The sequence below is a fragment of the Centruroides vittatus genome, unplaced genomic scaffold (genome assembly GCF_030686945.1).
Source record: "Centruroides vittatus isolate TY-2023 unplaced genomic scaffold, ASM3068694v2 contig_986, whole genome shotgun sequence".
Lineage (NCBI taxonomy): Eukaryota > Metazoa > Arthropoda > Arachnida > Scorpiones > Buthidae > Centruroides > Centruroides vittatus.
The window spans coordinates 1,688,816-1,715,611 of record NW_027122655.1 but is presented as its reverse complement, the minus strand read 5'-3'; the positions used below and the strand labels follow the sequence as shown (position 1 = coordinate 1,715,611).

The 26,796-nt window shown below is 34.5% G+C and overlaps 2 protein-coding genes across 6 annotated transcripts in view; one reads left to right on the top strand and one right to left on the bottom strand.

Annotated features, from left to right (window-relative positions):
- On the top strand, positions 1-26,282 carry LOC136985981 (uncharacterized). Of its 3 annotated transcripts, none has more exons than XM_067283408.1 (4): positions 4-157; positions 9,563-9,725; positions 25,631-25,730; positions 25,799-26,282. In XM_067283408.1, exons 3-4 carry the CDS (start codon positions 25,660-25,662, stop codon positions 26,187-26,189), a joined length of 462 nt encoding a protein of 153 aa, XP_067139509.1. In that variant the 5' UTR covers positions 4-157; positions 9,563-9,725; positions 25,631-25,659; the 3' UTR covers positions 26,190-26,282. The 3 variants fall into 3 exon arrangements, with proteins under 3 accessions (XP_067139508.1, XP_067139509.1, XP_067139507.1); XM_067283406.1 differs by having other exon boundaries at positions 5-157; positions 9,563-9,739; positions 25,653-25,730; XM_067283407.1 differs by lacking the exon at positions 9,563-9,725 and having other exon boundaries at positions 1-157; positions 25,653-25,730.
- Positions 26,204-26,796, bottom strand: part of LOC136985979 (tyrosine-protein kinase Fyn-like) — a 64,020-nt gene continuing 63,427 nt past the window's right edge. For all 3 annotated transcript variants that reach the window (XM_067283403.1, XM_067283401.1, XM_067283402.1), the window contains one exon: positions 26,204-26,760. In XM_067283403.1, coding sequence (XP_067139504.1) covers positions 26,546-26,760 — 215 coding nt within the window. In that variant the 3' untranslated portion in view covers positions 26,204-26,545. The remainder of the gene's footprint in view (positions 26,761-26,796) is intronic.

Sequence of the window (26,796 nt, the reverse complement as noted above, 5' to 3'; positions counted from 1 at the left end):
GCGCTCGAGATTGTTATTGAAAATCCGACGAAGAAAAGCAAAGTTTTGGAAGCGTTCCGAATCTTCGTCTTATTTTTTTTAGGTTTAAATTTCGGGGGTGGCTTTTCTGTATTTAAATCGAGACGGAATTCTCCATCGCGCCTGTTAATTATTAAAGGTGAGGAAATTACGGAAGGAATTAGTTACTATAAATACTGCGTCGTGCCATCGTAGGTAAAATCGAGAAGCGATTTCGTTGGGATACGTCGTCGATCCGAATATTTGTATTCGTTTTTTACGTCGTTCGGAGTCGACGGCGCATTTTCCATCCGGACGAAATTTCGGACCCGTCAGATTAGAAATTTAGAAACGTCATCGGTCGAATTCGCCTCCCTCTTCAGGAAAGTTCCGTAAAGATAACAAAATAATTTTAAACATTTTTTGTTTGCCTCAATATTTAATGTTTCTTTATCGATTTCGATGTCAAATGCCAAAAATGCCGTTATTTTTTGCCCGTCTTCGATATTTTATCCGAAATTTACGTTCGTATTAATATAATGCGCGACGAGCAAAATGACAGAGTGAGTCAGAGAGTACGAAATAGCGTTTGCGCGAAATAAATTCAAACGGGTAAATGTGCCCTAAAATTAACTTTTAACTTTGTGACCCCTTTGCCTCTCATGACCTTTGGTGTCTTTTACCTTATTTTCAACGTCTTGGCGTGTTCTTTGCTTGCCGCTCCGGAATTTTCTCTTGACGTAACCCGGATGTGCCCGGAGCAAGCAGCGGAGTTTTGTCGTCCTGCAATGCCCGGTTCTTTTAAGTCTTTCTACTGTATTCCCAATGGGTGGCCAGTGGCCTGGTTAATTTCTCCAGTTCTTCCCGATTTAAAAAGTTCCGCCACTCGTGCCTCAGAAGTCCTCGTCTTTTTTCTCCTTGGCAGACTTTTTCGTTTGCTGTCCATCTGCCTTTTGGTGGTGGTGGAACTGGCACGGTGGATGGAGGCGTTTGGACGTCTGCCCGCAAAAGAAACTTGTCTTGTCACTGCTTCGGTTCCCTCTGGGCGTGGGGAGTGGCAGATGGCATCCGTCGTCTTGCCTCCCTGAGATGACCTTTCGAACCAGGCAGTCAGACACTGATTGTTTGAGTGTCTTTAAATTAATTATTGTGTTAATTTCTAGTCATAGAATTTAGTATGAAATGGTATTCAATTTGGGTTATCTAAATCAAATAAAAATAAATGACTCTTAAGAAAAATTATGATAAAAAGTAATATTGGGCAAATATTATATGGGTACGCTACCAAATTTCTGATCGGTGGTGGTCTGGCATCTGTTTTGGTGTGGACGAAATTAAGACAGAAAATTTCAAATTTCTGTGGCTGCAGATGGTCTGGTGTGGGATGTAATTATTTACGTTATTTACACTATACTTGTTGGTGGTGATACTGTGTTATTGTGATATTCTTACTTGTTAATTTGTTGCTTAAATTTAACCATAGCTAGAGCTTCTAGGAGGAGGATGTTGGTGGTGTTGCCGAACGTAATTAACATTTAATATTTATTTAATTTGACTTTCTAGCAGTCCGTGGTATACTTTAGATCGATGATTCCTGATCTGTTCTCTGTGGAGCCTACACTTCCCGGTGGCTCTGTGGCTGCTCAAAGAAAATAAAATAAATAAAAATTGAATAAAATTAAAGAATAAGAAACAATTTTCAAAGTTGAGTTTTATATTACTGCTTTTCTCAATTACATATTTCTGTGAAGCAGGATTATCTATCTATACAGGTGCCAAAACAAAATACAGAAACCTCTTAAATGCAGAATCAGGAATTTTCCTGCAATTATTAATTGAGCCTAAAATAAGAGAACTGCAAAAAATACAACTACACGTATCTTGTTAAACATTTACATGTGATTTTGATTTTGTACATATGATTTTATGTTTTATTTTAGGCTTACCCCAATCTCCTTGTAACACTACTACTAAATACCATTAACTTACAAGACGTAGGATAGGCCTAAGGGGCTCAGCCATAGAAATTGATTCTAAAAAGGGCTCCACAAGTCAAAAAGGTTGGGAACTGCTGCTTTAGACACATGGGAAGTGTATAATTAGTGGGTTAGAGGTGTGTTGTTGAATTATAATTACATTTGACCACATTTGGTCTGATAGAATGGTTAATCTGGCAAGGTTTTGGAACCAAGAGTGCCAGAAATTTGGTGGTGTACCTGTATCTTTACAAGTTTTATCTTATAGTGAAAAACAAAATTTAAAACTAAAAACAAAAGCAAGATTGGAAATGTGTCTTTTTATATATATATAAAGATGTGTCCAACAAAAATGTCTAGATGTCCAACAAAAGAGAATGAATGATAACCTTAATTTAACGCTTCTAGTATCAAATTATATTAATGAATTATTGAGTAAAAAAATAGCTCTATAATTTTTGGCAGTTATGTGGTCATTTTTGATGTCTGTTCCTGTCATACGTTCCATTACCAAATGGCACCGCATGTTTAATACTTAAATTACTAAGCAACATAAGACAATGGCTATTAAAAAATTAATTTATCAGTCGTAGAGAAACCGTGTTGTGCTAGATTGCTTATTCAAATTGTTAAACACAAGATCGTCTTATTAACTCAATCACTTGGCTTTTGACTCCACCTTTATTTAGTTGATACGATAACTAATTTTCCACGTTTCGGGCTTTTGTTCCTTATCAGTCAACTTTCGTTCTTGTAATGTGTTCAGTGAAGCCAAGTGATTGAGTTAATAACACAATCTTGTGTTTAACAATTCGAATAAGCAATCCAGCACAACACAGTTTCTCTACGACTGACAATAAACTACTGTTAGAAATGGCAAAACACCACTGAAAACAGAAAAAGGAAATTAGTGTACCTCAGCCAGCGTTATGGACACCAAACACATTACAAGAACGAAAGTTGACTGATGAGGGGCAAAAGCCCGAAACATGTAAAATTAGTTACCGTATCAACTAAATAAAGGAGGAGTCAAAAGCCAAGTGATTGAGTTAATAACACTATCTTGTGTTTAACAATTCGAAATTAATTTATGTTTTGGGCAGCCAAAGATCTAATATCCCAACCGTTGATGAGCACGCCCTACACAGACCTAAAAACGTGATTAATCGACGAGTTCGAAGAATCCAAAAGTAGGAAGGCAAAAAAATTACTCCTAGAAATTGAGCTGGGAGACAAAAAGCCCTCAGCACTACTAAGAGAAATGTGGGCACTAGCTGGTACGCAAGTAACGGACGAATTTCTTAGAACGCTATTTCTGTAGAGGTTGCCTAACAATGTGCGTTCAGTTTTAGTGACCAAGCAAGACAGTCTCCATACCTTGGCTGCTATGACTGACAAAATTATGGAGATAACCAGTCCCAATTCAGACATATGTTCCACCAGGGGTACAACCGCACACCAGACAGATCAGCTCTCTCATTTGGAAAAAGCTGTGTCAGAACTTGCCATTTCGATCCAAGAGTTACGAACACATTCCCCCTCATGCTCAGAGAGACGATGGCGTTCTCCCAGTCCAAATCTATCGTGTTATAATGTTTGTTGGTATCACTTCAAATTCAAAGCTAATGCCAAGAAGTGTACCCCACCTTGTTCTTTTAAATGTGCCGTCAAGGAAGCCTTGAGAAACGACTAAGCCCTGCTCTCTCTGCAACTCGGAGAGGCAGGGAGAAAACATCCAATCACTTATTTATTTTTGATACTACCACTGGTCGCAGATTCCTGGTAGATTTGGGCAGACATCTCTGTCTTTATCTCCCACTACTCTAGAAAAACGACATATCAGTAATTGTCAACTTTACGCAGCTAATGGCTCCCTGACACCTACATATGGGGAAGTCCTCCTTAAACTTGATATTGGACTCCGACAAATGTTTTGCTGGCCATTTACCTTAGCAGACGTACAGCACCCTATTATGGGAGCAGACTTTCTAAGTCACTTTGGCATTCTTGTGGATTTAACATGTTAACTGCCACCTGTAATATGATATTTTGCATTTTATCAGGCTAACTGTAATATGATATTTTCCGTTTTTTCAGGCCACAATAAGAAAATTTTATATTTAATATTTTATTATGATATAAATAGAAGGGTCATTATATAACAGTCAGTAGAGTGAAGATAAAAAATATATATCAACGATGACCGGCCGTCGTATGGCCTCAAACCGAGACTATAAGACCACAGGCTATTTAATATTTAATATTAATTACTTTATATGTAACAAAAGAGAATAATTAAATTAGCTTTCAATATTTTTTCCTTATTTTAACTATTCACTATTAAAAAAACCACTATCAGATATAAAATAGCTTTTTATTAAAAAAAAAACTGACTGCTGGTCGTTGGACCAACTTTATAGATATTATTTACTTTATATGTAATAAAAGAGAATAATTAAACTAGTTTTTGATATCTTTTTCTTTATTTTAACTATTCAGTATTAAAAAAACACTATCAGATGAAGTGGTTCGACTGCCAACCCACTTCATGAGCCTCACGGGGTGGTTTGACAATCGGCAATCAGAAACCAACTTCATTAATGTCTGCGAGAGGCCACCACTAGGATGTAAAACAATGCCTTACATCCTAGTAGAAGCCAGGATAATTTAACCTTGAGTGAAACTACATTGGTTATACGACAACAGGCCATCAGATGGTTCCGTACGTCCCTAATTAGTATGTCGGCCAGTGTGTCGGATGGCAATTAACGTGTTAAAGAATAGGTGCTTAAGAAATAATCTCACTCACCTGGCAACCCCACGAACTACCACCATCACTAATCAGCAAACTGTGCTAATGGTATCACCTCAACAGAAGTATTCTGGGAAACTCTAAGCTTCTCTTGGAGTTTCCCAACCTCCTGAAGGAATAACCTACATATCAACAAGTTAGTGACCATAATGTCTACCATACAATTGTCATGACAGGATCACCAGTCACTGCTAAGCCAAGAAGACTTCCTCCTGATAAGCTTGCACAGGCAAAGCTGGAATTCCAACAGATGATAGACATGGGAATATGCAGGCTTTCCAAAAGTTGCTGGTCCAGCCCTCTCCATCTTGTTTTAAAGATGTACTGACTCCCATAGTTCATGGCGTCCTTATGGGGACTACCGGGCCTTGAATGCTATCACTATACCAGACTGGTACCCGATACCCCACCTTCAAGATTTCAATTGCCAACTAAGAGGCAAATCCATCTTTTCTAAAATAGACCTGGTGTGGGCATTCTACCACATACCTTGGCACCAGAGGATGTTCCAAAAATGGCTGTGATCACATCCTTCAGCTTATTTGAATTTTTAAAATTGCCGTTTGGACTACATAACGCTGCCCAATCATTTCAAAGATATATTCACAATATTTTATGTGAAGTAGATTTTGTCTACTCGTACCTTGACCTTCTCGTCGCATCTCAGTCAAAGGAAGAGTACTTATTTTATTTAAGAACACTATTCACAAGACTCCACAGGCATGCCATCAACATCAACCTGTCAAAGTGTGTTTTTGGTATACAGGCGGTTTTTTTCCTGGACTATAACGTCTCCCAAGCAGGAATTGTTCCCCTGCCTGAGCGAGTTCAAACCATCCAAAACTTTCCATGCCCGGATATCATAGAACAGCTCCGAAAATTTCTAGGGCTGGTCAACTTTTACAGACGCTCACTTTCCAACATGGCACGCATGCAACAAGCTCTTTTTAATTTGTACAAAGGCACCAGGAAAAGAGATAAACAAAAAGTGCAATGGACTCCAGAGTCAATTGCAGTCTTTGAATGACTTAAAGAGGAACTAGCAGGTGCTACCCTCTTGGCCCATCCCTCCACTGACTTTCCAATGATGCTGATAGTGAATGCATCAGACTTCACAATGGGAGCAGCTCTTCAACAAAAGAATAGTTCCATTGTCGAACATCTCTAGGCTTCTTTTCTAAAGCACTAACCAAACCACAGGCCAACTATAGCACATATGACCATGAACTTCTAGCAGCATATTCAGCAGTGTGATACTTCTGCCATGTTTTAGAAGGCGGGAATTTCACGATATATTACAATCATAAGCCCCTAACCTACGCATTCCAGCAGCGTTCAGATAAGGCATCCCCTTGCAAACTCTGTCATTTAGACTACATAGGCCAATTTACCACAGATATCAGGTACATACCAGGGAAGGACAACATAGCAGCAGATGTCTGCTCAAGAATCAGCTCTGTTTTTCTCCCAACAGGAATACCCCTGGAAGATATTGCCGCTGCACAAGCTGTGGACCAAGAGCTTGCTCAGTTTCAACAGTCACAAACCTGTTTGCTGAAATTTCAAAAGGTTTGCCTCAATAATGACATTGAAGTGACATGTGATATCTCAACCGGCAAACACAGGCCTTATGTACCTGAACAGCACCGCTGGCTAGTTTTTGACTCCTTACATGGTTTAGCAAATCTGGGAATGAGGGGTTCAGTGGACCTGGTCAGCAAATGCTTTATTTGGCCATCAATAAGGAAAGATATCAGACTGTGGACTAAAACCTGCATCCCTTGTCAGAGAGTCAAAGTAGTAAGTAGATCTCGTTGATTAATGCCATACTAACAGTGCAGTGGGGACCTATAGCCAAGTTGATTGCTGTTTTTTCACATCAATGTGGATATAGTGGGCCCCCCTGCCATCTTGCTGAGGTTTTACCTATCTAGTCACAATCATAGACTGATTTTCACGTTGGCCAGAAGCCATACCTGTGGCAGACATCTCAGCTGAAACTATAGCCAATGTAATCCTTTCTACATGGATTGCATGTTTTGGCATACCACACATTATAACCACTGACAGGGGTTGCCAGTTTGAGTGCCAACTTTTTGCTGATCTCACCAAAGCCCTGGGAATTAACCACATTGAGACAACAGCATACCACCCAGCCCGCAAATGGAAAAATTGAACGATGGCATAGTCAGCTCAAGTCCTCACTGAGAGCTCAGCTGACTGATAACTGGGTTGCTAAACTCCCAACCATCCTCTTGGGGCTAAGATCCTATGTCATCCCCAACTACAACACTACAGCAGCAGATCAAACCCATTGCACTGATCTCCTCGCTGACCATGAGACCCTACTCCCGCCAATAGTTTTCCTACCTTGATGTGCAGGTTGAAGAATTATATTAGGTTGATCTGCCCGGTCAGAGATGTCCGCCACTTGTCTAAAAATATATTTTTACACCCTGAGTTGATGACTGTCTCACACGTCTTCGTGCACCATGATGCATCATGCAAACCATTACAACCAATCTATGATGGCCCTTTCCATGTTTTATGATGCTCAGAGAAACACTTCGACTCGGATACACCTTGATGGAAGCAACTTGGAGGGAAGCAAACTTGTTTCAGTTGACCGCCTCAAACCCGCTTTCTTTCTTAAAGATACAACCACTTCTCCACCATTCTCCAACAGTGATAATCAACCTGTGGATAGAAACAACCACCCACTGGATGAGACTACACAATTCCAGGCACCTTGCCCACAGACAATTCATTCTGGATGAACTGTACGTTTTCCTTCTAAGTTCCTCAGCATTATCACTGGGGAGGGAGTATGTGACCAACCTGGCAACATATACCGTGCCCTTAGATTTAGTCTTTTGTCTCCTGGACAGTTTTACTGACCATATGCATGGTACTGCTAACACTCTCTGTACTAGAGCTCCAAATACCTGTTTACCTGTTAAATTCTGTGTTTATTTCATCAAGAACCCAAACAGTAAACCGTACTAATTTGGAATTCCTGAAAATTTGAAGTACTGTTTTGCATTATGTGTGTTATTTTCAAAATAATGAATTTGTCAATTCTGATGTGGACTTTAATAACTATTACTTTACTCTTAGATGAATATGTCAGTATTGGGCCTTGTATTCATCAAACTTTTCATACTTTTTAAAAAGTAGTCTTACTTTGTCTTTGTGATAATACAGGATTAGTTTTTTCCCTTAATGAAGCATATATAATGCATTTTCTTGATTCTGCTATTTCATTCTCCATTTGTACACTATAAAAAAAGTAGATGAACACAGCAAAACAATTAAGTGCTGATATTTTGATTTATTTGAAACATCAAAAGGAATGAAATACTAATTAGTAGACAATGTTTTGTATCATTGAGAAAACAACTGGAACTCCAAAAGATAATATCTAGACAAATTTAAAGTGTACTAAATATTTTGATGTGTTAAAATAAATTAACCCTTATTTGTGCAAGTTTAATATAGGGTTTTTCTCCTATTTGCTTTAATAAATTCTTCAAGCACACTATTTAGCATAGAGTCTAAGTTTATGTTTGCATATCTCTATGATCAAAAATTATCGGAAATGGTTCAATAAAATGCAAGATTTGAATTTATTCATCAAAATTTATTTGTCTCCTTTAAAATAATCTCTCATTGCTATGCACTTATGCCAATGTTTTTTTTTTTAATCCTTGAAACATGTTTTAAAATCATTTTCATGAAACCCCTTTGGTTTAAAAGTGAATTTTGTTTTATAGCATCAATCAACTCAAAACAGTGACCATGAAATGGAAATTTTAGCTTAGGAAACAGGAAAAAGTCACATGGTGCCATATCAAGTGAATATGGAGCTTGTGGAATGGTATTTATTATGCACTCAGTGCCTTTAAGACAAATCTTTTATGAATTTTAAGAAAAGTAGTACTTTTGTTTATTGGTTTTCCATGGATAATGCAGAATTATGGTTAATCTGGGTTCTACTATGTATATTACATTATATTCTATCCCTCCTCTACTCGGTAATGAGATGTTTTATCAGATATATATAGTCTAAACTGCTTTTGTCATGATATTTTATTGAACAAATCTCCTTTAAGTGATTTTAGCTATTTTTAAATTTGCCCTCCTAATTTTCCTCCAGAAAGTCCAACTTTTCCGATATTTTTAAGTTTTGAAACACAGTAATGTGTGATCAAGAAACAGTTTAAAAAAAGAAATAAAAATAAAAAAATTAGCTTATTTTTTTAAGCTCAAATTTGTAGACTAAATGTTAGAAATGACAAGATGATGCTACTATTACTTTTGCATTGTAAAAGTTTATCAAATCATAACAACAAATACATTCACGACGTTTTAAGAAACAAAAGAGTATTTGATAACAAACGTTTTTGGTCTTATTAAAAGATTATCTTCAGGTTATGAAGAGTTCTATTGAATGTACTGTACAAAGTTAATGGTTAAGTGGGCATTGGTTGAACAGCTCACTGCTGACATGTCGTCTCAGAGTTAAATATATTTTTGTCTATATTGGTTTAAAGTGTATTCAAGTGAGACTGGTTAGGCTTAAAATGTTATTTTTACATCTCCCATTGTTAGAAGTAGTTTTAATTCTGTTAATAATCAGAGATGTGGAATTAAATTCAGGCCCAATTTCCCGTACACCACTTTCCTCCCTTCACAGAAGGAGTTTACTGTCTACCAGCAACTGTTGAGTAAACCAGTGCTAAAGACATCATGTCTACAAGATTATTTTTTGTTGCAGGACACGAACCCTCTGATTCCTCAGAGAATCCTTTTCTTTTTTGAAGATCGCTTTGAAATCAGTTTGTCAAAGTTATAAGAAATGACGTCTAAATCTGACTGGTTAACTAATCTGCATAAAGAGTAGGAAGGACTGACCTGCACAGAAGAGAAAATTGAGTTCACTACTTAAAAGTCAGTATGTATCAATAATTTTTCCTTACAGTTTTATTATACAGACTCAGTTTATAATGAATTAAGAAGGAATAATAATGTTTTCAGTCTAAGAGATAATGATGAAAATTTAATAAGTAATGCTAGAGAATTTCTTCAGTTATTTAAAACGAAAAATGGAAATATATTTATTTCATAACTTGCTATAAAATATCAAAATCCAATCTATTTTTAACAGAACTGAATTAAATCGAGTATTTTATATGCATTTTCTACATGGGTAAGATTGTTGGTAGACAAGGTGAAAAAATAGTTTTCTTCAAATAAGTTTTTATTTAAATTGTTGTGCCAGGCTGTGATAAGAATGGAATTGGGTAAGCCACTCTGGCTGTTAATCTATCACTGTGTTTGCTACAATTCTAGAATAAAATTATCTCCTTTCAGAGTAATGATTACAGACAATTGATATATAACAAACTCTCGTTATCCAATAATATGATTTTCCGGATGTGGCTCATCACTATTAAAAAATTGTTAAACAGTCTCAGATTATCCTTTGCCAGTTGTTTGGAATTTCCTAACAAAAAAAAATCTTTTCGTACAATGTATGAACAAAGATTGAGAGACATACATTGGCTGCAGAATGTGTTTTATTTGCAAGAGACAGAATATAATTTTCCAAAACATTGGATAATATTTCCTGGTGTCCATGTATTTATCTACTGTCTAATATAAATTATAAAATTAAATCAATAATTATTCAGCTTCTAAATAGATACACAATTACTGTAAAAGGGAAAAGAATTGTTATAGTGATAACACTGAATGTTCTTTTCATAAGACACTTGAAGTGAATATGATCATGTGTTTCAGTTGTGCTTTCTGAAATAAGATAATCTATTCTTGGGTCTGATTTCAATTATATTAATTTGCTGGATGATAGCACAAACTTTGCAACCCTGGAATATATCATACAAAATAGCAATGAATTGAACCTTAAAGGAAATTCCAGGATAATTACTGGATGATAACCTCAGTATGATAATGCTGTATAAATTGTATAACTTCTTGTTCAAACACTAAAATTTTTGTAAGTTCTCATTAACCATCTTGTAAAAGCTATTGCTATGTGAATTAATAAAATTATTGTTGTTATAAATTTAACAGTTAAGAATGCAAGAAAAAGAATGAGATTTAGAGAATGCTGAACACTTCAAATTTAAGCAAAAATGATATAAAGTAGCATAAATAAATAACATATAAAGAAATACCAAAAATACACAAATCTCTAAATCTTATATTATTTTTCTTGTGTTGAACTTTGCAATGTTTTGTTGAATTTGTAATGTTCAATAGAACTTTTCTTAACCTGAAGATGGTCTTTTAATAAGATTGAAAATGTTTGCTATTAAATACTGTTTTGCTACTCAAAAAGTAGAGAGTATATTTGTTGCTGTATATGCAGTTATATGTTAACAATATTTGTTCATTTCATGTGCACAATAAAATTTAACTTTACATGGTATAGTTCAAAAATTACACTTTATACTTTGGACTGGGCTTTTTTCAATTTGTCCAAATTAGTGAGGTTCTACTGTATTTATGATACTAGGACATCACGTGACTTTATTGTATTGCAATAGAATTGAAGCAGAGCTGGAAGGAAAGAGCAATCCCTATACTTGTTAGACACAGAAGAGCATTGTGTCTAATTGTTGTACAGTACCTGACAGACACGGATAGGTGAACCATTAAACCTGCCACAAAAGAGGCTCTCCTCGTACCTGCAGACCATGGGAGACACTGGCCAGGTACAGAGAGACTATTCTCTCTGTGTTTTTTTTTTTTTTTTTTCCAATCTACTGTATTTTCCATTAGGCACACACAATACTGTTTTTATTTTTGACCCCTAGGCCTAAATTCTGTTAGGTGCACTTGTCATATCAGAGAACACGGACATTGTCACTAATATCTTTGTATTTCAAAAACAAAGTCATGACTCCTGTTTTTACTTTCCTGGCTCTGTTATCTATAAAAAAGGAAAAAGTATGGTGATCAGTAAAAAAATGACCCCCTCAAGACTTTTACATTTTGGACTTAGGGGATCTTGAAATGTGTAGAAATGCAAAAACATTCAAAATTTTTTTCTGTATATATGGATGTTAATTGTGTGTGTGCAGGGTATGATTTTGTTTACTCTCTTTGAAGCTTAATAACTCCTGTGCTTTTGAAAATTTCTGAAATTTTATGGGAAGATTTGTGTATTAGAAAGATTCATGCTGTTAAATTTTGGTGGTTTAAGGTCGAGGGGGGTTAAGGTGGAGAGATAAAGGGTGGTGGTCTCTCATATCTTGAGTAGGGTTGAACTTAATTACAATTTATTCATTATTAAGCATTTACAATTTTTTATAAAACCCATCCCTACTCTCAAAATTAATCTTTTTGCCATTTTATAATAATTAAAAATGTAAACAGTTTTTTTAGTGAATTATTGTAACAGATAGTATCACCAGAATTTTAAATGTTGCTGGAAAAGTTGAGCTAATCATTGCTGGATTTTTTACATTTAAATGGACCCATATTACATTTCTGGATTCCTTGTCTCAATTAATGGAAAATGGCAAAGATTTATCAAAATCAATTCATTAAATTTTGAGAACAAACTCAATTCTATAAGCCCATACAAGACGTGGAAGTGACTGAAACGTTGCACAACAAAGTTGCATGATTTGTGAAATATTGCTTTGTTGTGTGTGCTCATGAAATGACCTTATATCTTGAAAATAAAGTCATGGACCCCTATTCTTTATTGCATTTTTGAATTTCGCATCACAATTAATGGAAAATGGCAAAGTTTAATCAAAATTTATCGAACAAGTTTTGAGAACGAACACAATTCTGTAAGCCTCGTAGAAGAAGCTTAGCTAATGCTCTGCTTCAAAAATTACATTACAGTGCAGGAACAGTGCATCCAGCAATTTCATTTAGGGGTGCACTTTGTGTGAATATCAATATCCAAAATTAATTTTCAGTATCAAGACAAGAAAATAGCAGATTTTACACAAATAAGGTTAAGCTTATTTATGTTAATAAAATTTAAACTATCCAGAATTTTAATTCAAATGTACAAAATAGAATAATTATTAAAATTTGCACTACTTTTACTGTATCAGATCTGGTAACACTAGCTGTTTCATTTTCATATCACAATTACTTTGTTCTAGAGATGGTTAGAACTGTTACATCAGAACTGTTAGATGTTCCATTGGAACAGTTGGACTAGAAGATTCCTCATTGGTTTTACATCAATAATAAAATGTTGGTGTCACTCTGTTCTTAGCTTTTTGGTCAATCTGCTTCAAATTATTCTTGCTTAACCCAGACTCTGAGAAAAATGTAGACTATTGTAAATCCTGGACACCATACCCGCCTGATTTCTTCCCTCGTTATTCCTAGACCCATTGTCCAATCTGCACCAATTTTTCATAATAATTCTCTGGAACTTGGGGAAAAAATATAACTTCCATGAAATATAGACATCCAACTCTTCCCTGGATTTAATCCTCTCTATACTTTATGGTAAACATAAGAATGGTAGACTAAAATAACCACATTTGTAATATGTTTTTCATTTTAACATTTATCCTTATTACTTTTTGACCAGGCAATGCCATACATATTTGTTAGTTACTAATAAAACAAATAATTCATCATCATCATCATCATCATACACCATTCACGAATTCAAGCCATGTTGACCCCTTTGGTCTCAGCTAGACATGATCTAGGAGTCATTTTTGTGGATGTCCAGGTCGTCATCGTCCTCGTGATTGATACTATAAAACTGCATGAGGTATCTACCTGGCAACATTCAAGATACATGTTGAAGCCATTTTTCTCTTTATGTGGAGAGTTTTTCAATTAATGGTCTCGTGGCGTTCCTCCAAAATATCCTCATTTTGACGATGATCCAGGAACGTATATCCAGCAGTTCGGCGCATAAACACCATTTCAGCTGCCTGTAATCTTTAGATAACTTTCTTCTTTAGAACCCAGATTTCACTACCGTACAGGAGAGTTGGAACAGCCAGAGTTTTATATAATTTGTCTGGAGTGTTTTTGTACAAGGTGTGGTTTTAGAGTATTATTTATTATTCCTAATATTTGTAGAAATTTTGTGAGCTTATTATTTATGTCATTCTCACTTAAGAAATATTGCATCTTAGATAAAGGAAATTATTAACTTGCTCTAAAGTTGTATTATCAATTACGATTTTGCCGTGTATTGGCTCTGTGCCTCTAAATGCCATTACTTTGGTTTTAGCAGTTGAAATTTTATTTAAGGTAAATAAACCTTTTGTAAATTATCTTCAGAGTTAGCAATAACCACCTGATCATCAGCAAATAGCATGGTATTGAATTTTATGTTGTTTGAAAGCTGAATTCCTAATATATATTCTTTCTGCCTTTGATGTATTATGTAATCTATATGGATGTTAAAAAGTGTTGGTGACAATAGACATCCTTGTCTTACTCCTTGATTTATTCTTCTATATTCTAAAGTGGCATTGTTGAACTTAAGCTGTATGGTATTACAGTAGAGCATCGATAACTGGAATCAATTGGGAACTGGGGTTGTTCAGATTAGGGATTTGTTCCGATTACGGTCTATGTACGAAAAAATATATTAACCTGTCCGATGTTCAAATTTTTCTCCGTTGCGTGTCGCTTCGTGTTGAATTTTCGTCGAATTTAAGCCTAACAAAAATTTTTATAATAATAATCGAGGCTATCGTATCGTTAAAAATTATTTCTTTATTTTGTACAAACAAAATAAATATATTGAAGAATATAAAAAAACATGAAAATTATACTTTAGAAGTAAATCTAGTATCAAAAACGTTCGATTCAGCACGACACAGTCCGACTGAAAATCGTTCCAGTTTCCGGCCATTTCAATTACCGACGTTCCAATTTTCGACGCTCTACTGTATTTTCATAAATATTACATATATTTTGAAGTAAAATATTTAGTATGTTTCTGTTTTGTAGGATGTCAAAAAGTTTGGATCTTTTTATCATGTCAAAAGCTTTTGGTATAATCTATGAAAGCTAAATATGTATTCCAGTGGTTCCCAACCTTTTCTAGGATGCGGAACACTTACTTAAGTTAATATGAAATACATAAGCTTGTCATCAGTTATTTTATTAGAATTGAGCAGTTATAATTCAAAATCTCTACTCATATTATTAATGCCAATTCTAAGACAGGAAAAAATATACCTAAATAACTTTAATGGGAAACTTGTGCCTGATGTTTTTTACATATTTCATTCAGTTTTTATCATTGCCTTTATCTTATTCGAAACAGTAGTACACTCCATAAGTACGAGTCGTACAGTACATATATATTTAAGTTTATGAAAATTTTATGATTTTAATTTTTTGATATTCGGCGGCTCGAATACGATTGTACACTTTCCGATTTGCGACTAAATCTGCGGAACACTTGGGAGATGCTTACGGAACACCAGTGTTCCGCGGAACACCGGTTGGGAACCACTGGTGTATTCAGATTAAATTCTCTTCAATTCTCTAGTAATAATTTAATGGAGAAAGCTGAGTCTATACAAGATCTGCCTTCTCAGAATCCGTTTTGATATGCCAAAAGAAATTTTTCACCTTTTTGTTTTAATTGTTCATTTAGAATTATAGCATAGATTTTATAACAGGTATTTAACAGGCTAATGCCTCTATAGTTATCTAATTTTCATTTATCTCCTTTTTGCTGAATAGGCAGTATAATACTGTTCTTCCATTCAAGTGGTATACAGGCTTATTCATATATATTATTATAGAATGTTAAATAATCTCTTATGGAATTTATCACCAGCATATTTTTATCTCTCTCCTTTTATGCCATCATCTCCTGTTTCTTTTCCATTTTTTGTTTTGGTTAAACTTTCAAGCAGTTCTTCCTTTGATAATTCAGTTCTATTTTGATTGTTGCTTTCAAAAATCTTGTTAGTATATGTAGGATCTGTCCAAAGTGTTTGATAATAATTAAGAAAACTGGTTGTTTATCAAACCACAATTAATCTTTATGGGTTCTTTAATTTCTTGATTCATAAATTGTAATATTTTGAAGGCTATGGTAAGGCTAATTGGTATTCTAGTCTTACTTTGTAAAGATCTGATTCTAGTTGTGAAATAAATTTTGTCCATGATTCTCATTATCTTCTCCTTATTTCTCTTTTTGCAATTGCTCTGCAGCATTTGTATTCTATTGCATCTTCAGCTTTTTTTGTACTTAAAAATTTTTTGTATGCTGTGTTTTTCTGTAATATTAGTTGTTTGATTTCATTGTGCCATAGTTTCAATTTCTTTCTTCTACAGGAATTGACTTTTACTGTGCCCAGAGACTCATCAGCTGCTGCTTTTATTATTATTTTGATATTTTCCCATTCATTTACTATATCTTTGTCTTCTGGAATTTTCTCATATGTTGTTCAATTCTTCTAGTATATAACCATTTGATACCATCATCGTATAATAATTTTACTTTAAATTTTTGTTCAGGTTCATGTCTAATGTTCGGTTTCTTTTTTATCCATCTAAGTGGGATTCTTAATTTTGCTTGGGTTAGGAAGTGATCAGAGCCTACTTCAAATCTTCTGTATGATCTGACATCTAAGAATAATTTTGACATTTTTTCATTAGCAATAAAATAATCAATAATTGTCTTGGACTGCTGTCATTACCAAGTATATTTATGTATATTTTTATGGTTATAAAATGTATTCATTATTTTAAGATTATTATAAACAACAAAATCAGTGAGTCTAATACCATTTCTGTTATGAGTATTCTCTCCAAAGGTTCCAATATTTTTATTTACTGGCGTGTTTCCCACTCTTGCATTCAGATCTCCTGCTATTATGGTGTAGGGTAGATGTACCAGTTTTGGCCAGCGTAGTACCAGTTCTGGCCAGAGAACAAATTTAACTTAAAAATATAATCACAAATGAAACAAACTTTTATTGTTAACTGTGTCACACAGTTAACAATAAAAGTTTGTTTCATTGGACAGATTTGAATATGTGGTGATTATATTTTTAAGTTAAATTTGTTTTCTGGCCAGAACTGGTACACTGGCCAAAACTGGTACATCTACCCTAATCGTTCTTGTTAACTTTATTAAGAATTTCTTGCAACTTTATATAAAAATCTTTGTTTTCTTCTTTTCGGCCTTCTTCAGGAGCATACGTACCAATAATGTTGAGTTTCGTCTTTAGGCAAATTTTATTTAATCAAAGAAGACACAGTCTGTCCAAAATATTTTTGAAACCTGCTTTATTTCATATCACGTGTTCCAGAACACCCTTTGACGACCGGACCTTTCCTTCAAGGTTATTAGGCCATCGGGCCTCTGTTAATTTTTAAGCGGATTTCTATGATTCTCTCTGAGCAGTATGTGTAATGAAGGATTTTTTTAAAGAGATTCATGTATCCAAATCATTATACCCCTTGGGCATAAGTTTTCTTATTTACTCCACTATAAATTAGTGTATAATTTTCAGTTTCTTTTGTTCCTTTTAGTTTTTTCTTTGTTTCTGAAGTGACAGCTATGCCAATTTTTCCATTCTGGAATTATTTTACAGAGTCTAATTCTTCCTCTTTCCCATTAATACCTCGAACATTCTAAGTAATATACCTGACAATGTTATCTTTCTTCCAATTGTGATTATTCGTTGTTCTCTGCCATATACTGTCGTCCATATTATCCGTCCGCTCTCTGTTTTGTTGAGACTTGTAAGTAATATTAAAGTTCCTCATGTCTGGTTACTAGCCATACAATGAGTGGTCCAGTAGTAGGACAAATCTCACAAATATATTTATATTAAAATATATATTAAATAAGCAGAGAAATAGATTTTCTTTACGCTGTTCGAATTTAAATTTTTCAAATTTCTAAAACAAATAATTACGAATTCTAAAAAAATATAAATTTTTAAAATATCTTTATAAATTTAAAATACATGAATCTAATTTGATTAGTCCTAAAAACTCTTGGAACATTTTCATTTCATTCAAGTTCAAATCCAGATAAAGAATTCAGTGTTCCGTGAAAAGTCATATTCATAAAAGCACAAAATGAAGACTATGCCAGTGGTTCTGAGTGGAACTGTCTTGACACACTGTGTAGAACCATTCCTATTAGTTCGAGTACAGAATGATTCTGACTTGGAACTATCCACCTCTACTTTGTTTGAAAATGTGCAATTATTTTATCAGAAAAATCATGTCACAAAAAGCGAAATGTCTTTCTCAACCTTATAATATAATCAAGATGGGTTGATAATGATGATAATAAGCATAGAGCCCGAATGGTTAGGAATTGAAAGTTATAATTTGGTACACAGTTAGGGTACGTCACGAGAATGTACACTAAGAAAGGATTTTCCAAAATTCCCCCTGCTGGGGAGAGGGAGAGGATTAAGGCTTATCGTAAAGAACTCGGCTCCTACTGTACTATTTTAAATGCAATTTTTTAAAATTTTTACTGTGTTTTAGTAGAGTACACCATGTGAGAATGCACCCTAATAAACAATTTTTGGAAATCCCCCCCACGGGAAAAAGTTAGAAGGTTAAGTAAGGATTGCCCTGAAGAACTTGGCTTCTACTACACTATTTTAGATGTGGTTATTTGTGTTTTTGACTGCGTTTTAGTAGGGTATGCCATGAAATGCACATTAAGAAAGGATTTTTGGAAATTAAACTCTCCAATGGAAAAGGAGGAGAGAGTTAGTTTTAGTCAGTATAAAGTGTAAATAATAATGAAGGAAAGCAAATAGTGTCACATACAGTATACATTTTGGAAATTAATAAATATTTTAATCATATCCACTCTTCAGGTAACCAAAAAACAATAAATCCAAAATAAACAAATTCGAACAAACATTTGAATTCATTCCAAATTCAAAAAATTTGAAATATTGAATTCAAAATATAATGTTCCAAACAAGTTTTTTTTAGATTTTAGAATTTAACATTACTTGAATAAAATAATTAATTTTATCATCAAGTAAGTTAATTCTCCATTATAATGAGAATTAACTTACTTGCCTGAGCAATGCCAACTCATCTTCTAGTTACATATAAACCAGCAACTTCAATGAGCAGCCTGAGCAATGCCTGAGCAAACCAGCCTGAGCAATGCCAACTCATCTTCTAGTTACATATAAACCAGCAACTTCTTTTTGTATTTTGTTGATGCTTTTATTTAGACACCAGAGCAATAACTTTTTGCCATTTGAAATAGAATTGGGCTCTGATTAAATCATAGCAATTAAATTGTGTGTAAGTTGTATGTCAGTGAGGTCAATGGTTGATTGGTATTCTGGTCATCAGTGATGAGTTGGCTGGGCTATCAGTCAGTCCATGTTCAATCACCTTTAGGTGATAAGACAAGTATTGCTAAGAACAGATCTAAACTATTCCATTAGGGATTTGCAAGTTTGGAGTCTCACCTTCTGGGGATATTATAAACCAGTTTGCAATGCATTATGATTGAAACTGGTATTCACATTATTGTGTAACATAATTTTAAATTATCTTTGTAGTTATACTGCACTATGGAAAACTCTTTTGTACTTAGAATTTTAGGATACGTAACCAAACGATTGCCTTAAATAATGGGCATCTTCTAAAATCTATTTAATAATTGAATATTAAGTAATTTGTTACTAGAGGTAGACAGTAAGTGCCATTCTTATCTAAATTTTAATCATTTATTTAAGGTGATTGTTTGGTTATGTATATATGTGTGTATATATATAGGCTTTGGAATGTTTGATATACTTAGAATTATAGGATTTTAGAGTGCATATGCACCCTCTGCACTCCCTGGATCTGCCCTTGCAGCAATACCCCTCTGCTTTGAACTTAATTTGTTCCAGGAGATTATTCAAACTCCAAATTGTTCAAAGTCCAAAGCAATTTTTCCCATAAGAAATAATGGAAAGTGAATTAATTCATTTCCTGACCCTGAACAATATCCATTTAGATAAACTTAAAACTGCAAATACACATTATTTAATGTAAAAATAAGACAATTATGTGCTCTAATAATAAATTAAAACTTGAAAACAAATAAAATGCATAAATAATGTGTAATAAAATGAAATTGCATTTACTGGTTTCACACCATTGACTTTAGCATGTTAAACATGGCAGCCAGATCTGCCATACATTTACTGCTTTCTTGTTTTGCAATAAGTTCCTCTTTAATTTCAATTGTTAATATTAAACCTTCCTTTTAGACTTTGTTGCTTCCACACCCTTTTTGAATTCCATAGTTAATAAGTAAAAATTATATTGAGTAGAACAAAGTTTTTGCCTATTTTTAATAGCTGTCATTACTTAACATAGTTGTGTGGTTTAATTGTAAGTCTTGAAATTTCACACATTATTGCTAATGAAAGATTAAAATAAGCTTCTAAACAAAGAATACAAAGTTTTTACTTAGTATTTGGTTTGAATAAAATCAAGTCAAAAGTTCTTTGGATAAGCATATCTGGCATGCTACTATATGAATTTCAGAAAGGAACTAATGCCTTACAAACAGTAAAAAAGGTAAAATGTGTATGGGAAAGATGTTCCTAAGCCTTTAATATGCAAATGTGGTTTAAAAAGTTCCATTTGGGAAATTTTGAACTAATGGATAAACAATGTACAGGGCATTCAAAAGATGTTGACAAAGGAAAACTGCAGGAAGAAATTGTTAAAAATGGATGAAAAATACACAATATGTACAACCAAACATATCAAAAATCAAAACAAAAATAAATAGCACTGAAAACATAACTTGTTCTTGTGTTATAAAAGCATAACACAAGAACAAGAGATGACCTACATTTACAGTTTGCCCCTCTACATCTTACTTTCCCTGTTAGCAATAGAGTTATGTCAGTTATGTATCTAACTCTGATCAGGGGAAAATTTTTGAATTGAAATGACGTGACTTCCTGTTTAATCTGGAAGTCACATCATTTCAATTCAAAAATTAACTATATACAAACTTGGCAGTTTAATCTGGAAGTTTGTATATATGGTTAATCTGAGCCTCCTGCTCTTAAGCTTTTCATATCTGGTCTTGACTTTCATCTATCTGACTCTGTTCTCAAGATTAAGGAAGGACAGACCACAGACGAATGATAGTGGGACTTTATAGGTCTACAATTTTTTCAAATTGCAGCCCAATAAGTACCCTCCAGTAACCGAGCGAATAAAACCATTGAACACTGGTAGTCAGTTATGGGTTCGCACATTGCCAGTGGACTAGCCATGTGCAATTTTCTGGGTTTTCTTCATGTTAGTAACATGTTAGTAAAAAAGGGGTCTTCTTTACATAAGTCTCCCTGGGACACATTCTCCTTGGCAGATCACTCATGTGTCATGCTGCCTTAACCAAATTAATTCTAATAGTTTGTTTATAAGCGTGATATTTACGAGGACATATTTAACTACTATAAAACCTGGACATCCTGCCCATTCCCTGATTTCATCTCCCCTTATTAACTCTTAAACCCATTGCACCAAACTTCCTTCACTGATACTGCTGAAAGGTGCTCTACCATTCAGCCAAATTAATGTACATGCAATAATTTTTAGGCACAAATTAGAGCTTGAAGTCTTTTTGTGTGCCGATGTTTATTTTTTCTATTTATTATCATGGTAACATTGTTTCATCCAAAACTTCCTTTAGTTGTAGTTTGTGAAATGTGCACTTTATTCACATGTTGAGTCTTACTGTTAAATCTGCTTCCAGTATTCTTAAGACACAACTTTTAAAACCCTCCTTTATTTAGATGTTTTTGCTGAGCTTTACTTTTCCAACCTGGTTTCACCAGTTTTTTTTTATGAGGAATGAAAATTAACTGCATATAAAAGCAATTATGTTTGCATTTTTACAGGCTTTTTTTATTTAAACAAGTTTTATATGAAGTCGTTTGTGGGCGTTAAGGTTAGCAACTTTGATTACATGCGGGGCCATCACAACCTATCCAATATGGATCATTTTTCAAATATTAATAGTAGACTGTATTAATTAGTAATCATTGACCATCCTCTCTTCTGGAAGGAGGTCAACAACTACTTTTGGTCAAATTTACTTCAACCCCCTTTTGCAACAGTTCCTTCTTTCTATCAACCAGCAATATGATGGCATTTGAACATGAAAATTGCATAATACAAGATTACCGGTGAGCACAAAATATGTTTTAAGTGGTTTTTCAGAGTGCCAAATTTAAATGTTCAGTCTATTTTTTGCAAAATTTGATTTGTTGGCAAAATTGCTTTCTACTTGACCAATGAAATTGTGCCATTTTGTTATCATTGAGTGTGGTAATAAACGTGATAATAGTAGGCTAAAATAACCAAACTCTTTACGTGGTTTTCGTTTTAACATCTTGTTATCATTAAGGTATTTGATTTATATAAGAAGAAAGGTTATCTTACATAAGGGTTTATCACACTGAATGACCAATCTAACACATTTTAAACTAAAAATTTTTTATTCCTCTACTGCACACAATTTAAAGAATTTTTAAAACGTGTTAGATTGTTCACTTGGTGTTACAAATCCTTGCATAAGATAATGTTTGTAGTTATTAAATAAAATATTATAATATAATACAATAGAAGGGTTAGAAGCACGAAATAAGCTAATAATCTTAATGTTTGTTCTTATCTTTTGCCAGGCTTACCTGCTAGTATATAGCTTATAAAGAAATTGAAACTTGGTTGTTCTATGAAAAAATTCAAACAATATTTCACTTTGTGTTAGGAACAAACTTATATATTATTTAAATAAGCATGTCAAAAATGTAAAAATATTTTATTAATAATTAAAGTTTACATATATATTATTTGATTTCACAAAGCTTTTATGAGGTCTCAGAGATTACCATTATTTTTTCTTTTTTGCATAGCAAGATGAGGACTTCTACTTGTATACAAATAACTGGATTTTATCAAAACTTGGATCTTATGTAAAGATCTAAAAATTCAACACTAAAAGTAACTTTACATGCTTTTAATCAAGAAGTTATATGCCAACTCAATTTTAACCATCTGAAGAATTTAAAGCAAACACTTAGATTGTTACAAATCTTTATCGTAATGGAGAACTTCGTTTATAAATCTTGTCTTGCCATTGTTTTGTTATTTGGTGGTCACAAGAAGTTAGCAGTTTATCTTTGTCACTTTTTCACTCTAATAATGTTATTAGAGTGAAAAAGTGACATACCAGACATAAAATTCCCAGTAAATGATGCTTTAAATTTAATTTAGGACAGCTAACACAGTATAGAGCTATTTTTAGTGTTACTACCAAGTGATTTGATGTAATTCAGTTTTTTAACATTAGAGAGATGGGTAGAAGCCATTTTAGTAGTGGCTTGTGTGTGAAGCTAGAAGAGCTTAACTTTTTGTTAATGAGCAAAGCAGACTTGTTGCTTTCTTCCCTAGAGGCATCAGGATTTTCATTGTGCTTTCAAAGTCAGTTCTTGAACAAATGCAGCAGAAATAATCTGGCTGGTTTTTTCACTCTGACTTAGCATGTCATGTCATGTGTGTCAATCCAAGACTAAGTTCCATGAATCTTATATAGCTGACTGGTGGGTGAGGCGAATGGGGCCATCTGTCACCTGTGGTCTACTAGATCACAGGTGACAGATGGCCCCATACTAAGACATAGCACTTGACCCAGGAGGATCCTTTTAAAATGATTCCTGACATTAAACAAATATGATTTCTCCAGTTTTATATTTTTTTTCAAACAACAGTAGCAGAAAGTTTGTCTAAAAGAGGCAGTTTTCTGCAAAAAAGTGTTATTTTTAAAATAAACTATGAGATAATAGATTTTGGACTTTGTTTGATACATTTCAGTTTACTGAATATGAATCCAATCACATTTTCTTTCAAGGGAGGATTTTGATGCAAAACAGTGTTATAGAATATGAAATGTTTTCTTTAATTTGAAAGTATTGCAATGCCATTAGAAAATTAAATAATATTGCTTCAACAAAATTTCTTGGCAGTGGTCCAATAGTAGAAATATCCCAATTTCAGTTTTCCTGGGTGAGCAGACTTAAAAAACAACTTTTTGTAAATGATAGGGGTCTAATGTTGTAGTTTGAACCTCAATGCTAGGATTTTGCAAGTACTGAACCTAAGTATTATCCAATAATATGCTTTTTGATTAATCCAGATGGCATAAATAAAATTATGCCTAATAATGTGCGCATTGTTTTATGTAAATAAAGTATTGCGTTTAATGACAGATTTTTACCGAGCAGCATTCAAAACAAGCAGAACTAGCCCACAGTACTGCCAGACCTTTTTTGTACAAATTATCTTTGGATGCAAATTTTTGCCAGATCTTATAATTATAAGATTCCTAAAAGTATAGTTTGTTTGTTTATTTTACATTTAATCAGAAGTAGTGATGGACAGTGGATTTCCACCCCCTATATAACAAAATTTACCCAAGATTACAATATAGCTTCTATAGCTTTGTCTCAAGGTACATTACTGACCTACAAATTCTATTATTACATTTTAAATTTGGTATGTTGGATCAAGCTTAGTTTTGTAATCTTCCCAAATTCATTAATCAAAGTGTTTGCAGGCAACAGAACAAGGTTAAAGAAAATTATAGTGGGGCCTACCAGTAGCCAAGTGGTCTTCGTTCCCTGAACACTGGGAGTTTGGTCGTGGGTTTGTGCCTCACTCGAACAGGCTGGCCACGTGGAGTTTTCCAGGTTTTCTCCACATCTGTAATGCCTAAATAGGGGCCAGTTTCCCTTAAAAAGTCCTCCCGGAAGGGACATCACCCAAGTGTTGCATTGCCATAACTAAACAAACAAACAAACAAAATTATAGTGGGATAACATGCCATACTATTTTGATGAAAATGTCAACCTTTTTCTTTATTTTAATTTATGTTGTAAAATTAAATATTTTTCTACTTTATTTTTGAAACTATTGTAATTGATACATCTTTTAAAGGAAAATCTTTATTTTTTGAATAATAAACTATGACTAAACAATTTACAATAGTTATAATCCATTAAAACTATTCTGAACAATATACAGTACTGAGGTCAAAATTACCATCTTAACAATAATTGATCAAAATGATTTTTTTTGCAAATTTGTTAAGTTTTGGATCAGTTTAATATCATGTAATTGAGAGGTCAAAAATATTTTTTGAAAAAGTGATGCAAATTCTCATATTTGGTTTTCAGATCGTACAATTGTTATTTAACCTCTTGTGTTTGGCAAAATGGTGATGGTTTAGCTCATTTTTGCATCTTGAACAGAAGCTAGCCTTTACTTTACGATACTATAAGTTTGCTGTAGAATTCTTTTGAGATATTGGTAGATATGAGTGATTGTAATTATTTGAGTGAAAAATGTCTAATTTGAAATGATGTAATTTGCACTTTACTGTGAGAGGCCAGTGTCCAACTTACAGAGAATGAGAGGGATGGTCATCAATATGCAACATATGGTAGACAGACATTTGAATTGCTGCCAGAAACATTACTTCAAGTCTGATAAGGGATGTAGGGGGTCCTTTCACATTTTGACTGTGAAAGGACTGCCTACATGAGGTGAGTGAGAGTTTCAGAAGTAAACACAGTATCTGCCAATACTAATCCATATCCAGTGGATACTTGGTTGGAATTTCCACCATAATTTTCAGCACATTGGAGGATCCAATCTATATTTTCAGTATCGAGTTGTGGATACTGGAAATTAAGATTAATTTAATGGCAGAGGGTACTAATTTGGGAAGAGAATAGCAGTAGTTTAAAATATGCAAAATGCCATTTGCTCTCTCACTAACTTTTCCTGTTCTTACATTTCAGAGAGAAAATGGCAGAACTGGACGAACGGCTGTGCCGGTTACAAAATGAATTCAAAAAACTGAGAGTCGATTCCGGAGGGTAAGTGGACCAGATGTTGATCGGACGCAATTGCCTGGGCTGACGTCCGAACTTTCCGCATTTTCCAGGGCCAGACGACACGGAAAGTCGCCCAAGTATGGTGCCTCGACCAGACACGGGGCCAAGGACTGCACCCCAAACAAGACATCGAGAAGTGCCGCCCTCCGACACCTCGCTTGCCCCGAAGCCGTCCACCGTCTCTTTCAGCTTCCGGACCGTCCTTCCCAGACAGACGGAGGTACCACACACTCAGGTTTTGGGAGGGAGGAAGGGAGGCCATCTGGTGGCCCGTCAGAAACCGAGACGTTGTCGGATGGAGGAGAAAAGAGTCGCGAGCTGACGTGTTCTCGACAGGCAAGAATGGACGATGTCACCGTCGACGAATTGGCAGGATACTTTGACAATCTGGTCTATATCCCGCGTAAGATGTCACACATGGCAGAGATGATGTACACGTAGAAACGGGTCCCAAGGAAATTTACAAAAAACTCTTTATTTGGAAATACATCTGTATTACAATCGTCGATAGCAATAAAATGACAATTTAAATCACCTTTCTTAAAAAATTCTATAAAGTGCCGACGACAGTTCGCTCTCCGGGTTAGCGTAGAAGGCACGTTCTCACCTCGGATAACGTAAAGAGCAATAAATTAGGACATTGTGGGCGCACGCGTGGACAAAAATACTTCTTAAGTACCGTTCGTTAGTAAAGTTAAAAAAAATAGTTTTCGGAAGGAGGCCGAACTTTTTTGTTTTGTTTAGTAAAAAAGAACACGGGCGCTTTTGGTCCTCTGTCGACATCGGGGAAGGGAGCGTCAGAACTCTTCGGCATCCCGGTAACTGGGTTCGGTGGAGACAAAATAGTCATCGAAGTGTCCAAAGAGGAATTCAAAGGTGGGTCGTTTTTCTGGATCTCCATCCCAACACTGCAGCATGACCGCATAGACAGAGTCCGGACACTCACAGTTGTTGGGCTTGGGCATCCTGTATCCTCTTTCTACCTGTTCGATCACTTCTCTGTTGTGCATGCCTATAGTTTTGAAAATTTCCCTGGTTAGTCAGCAAG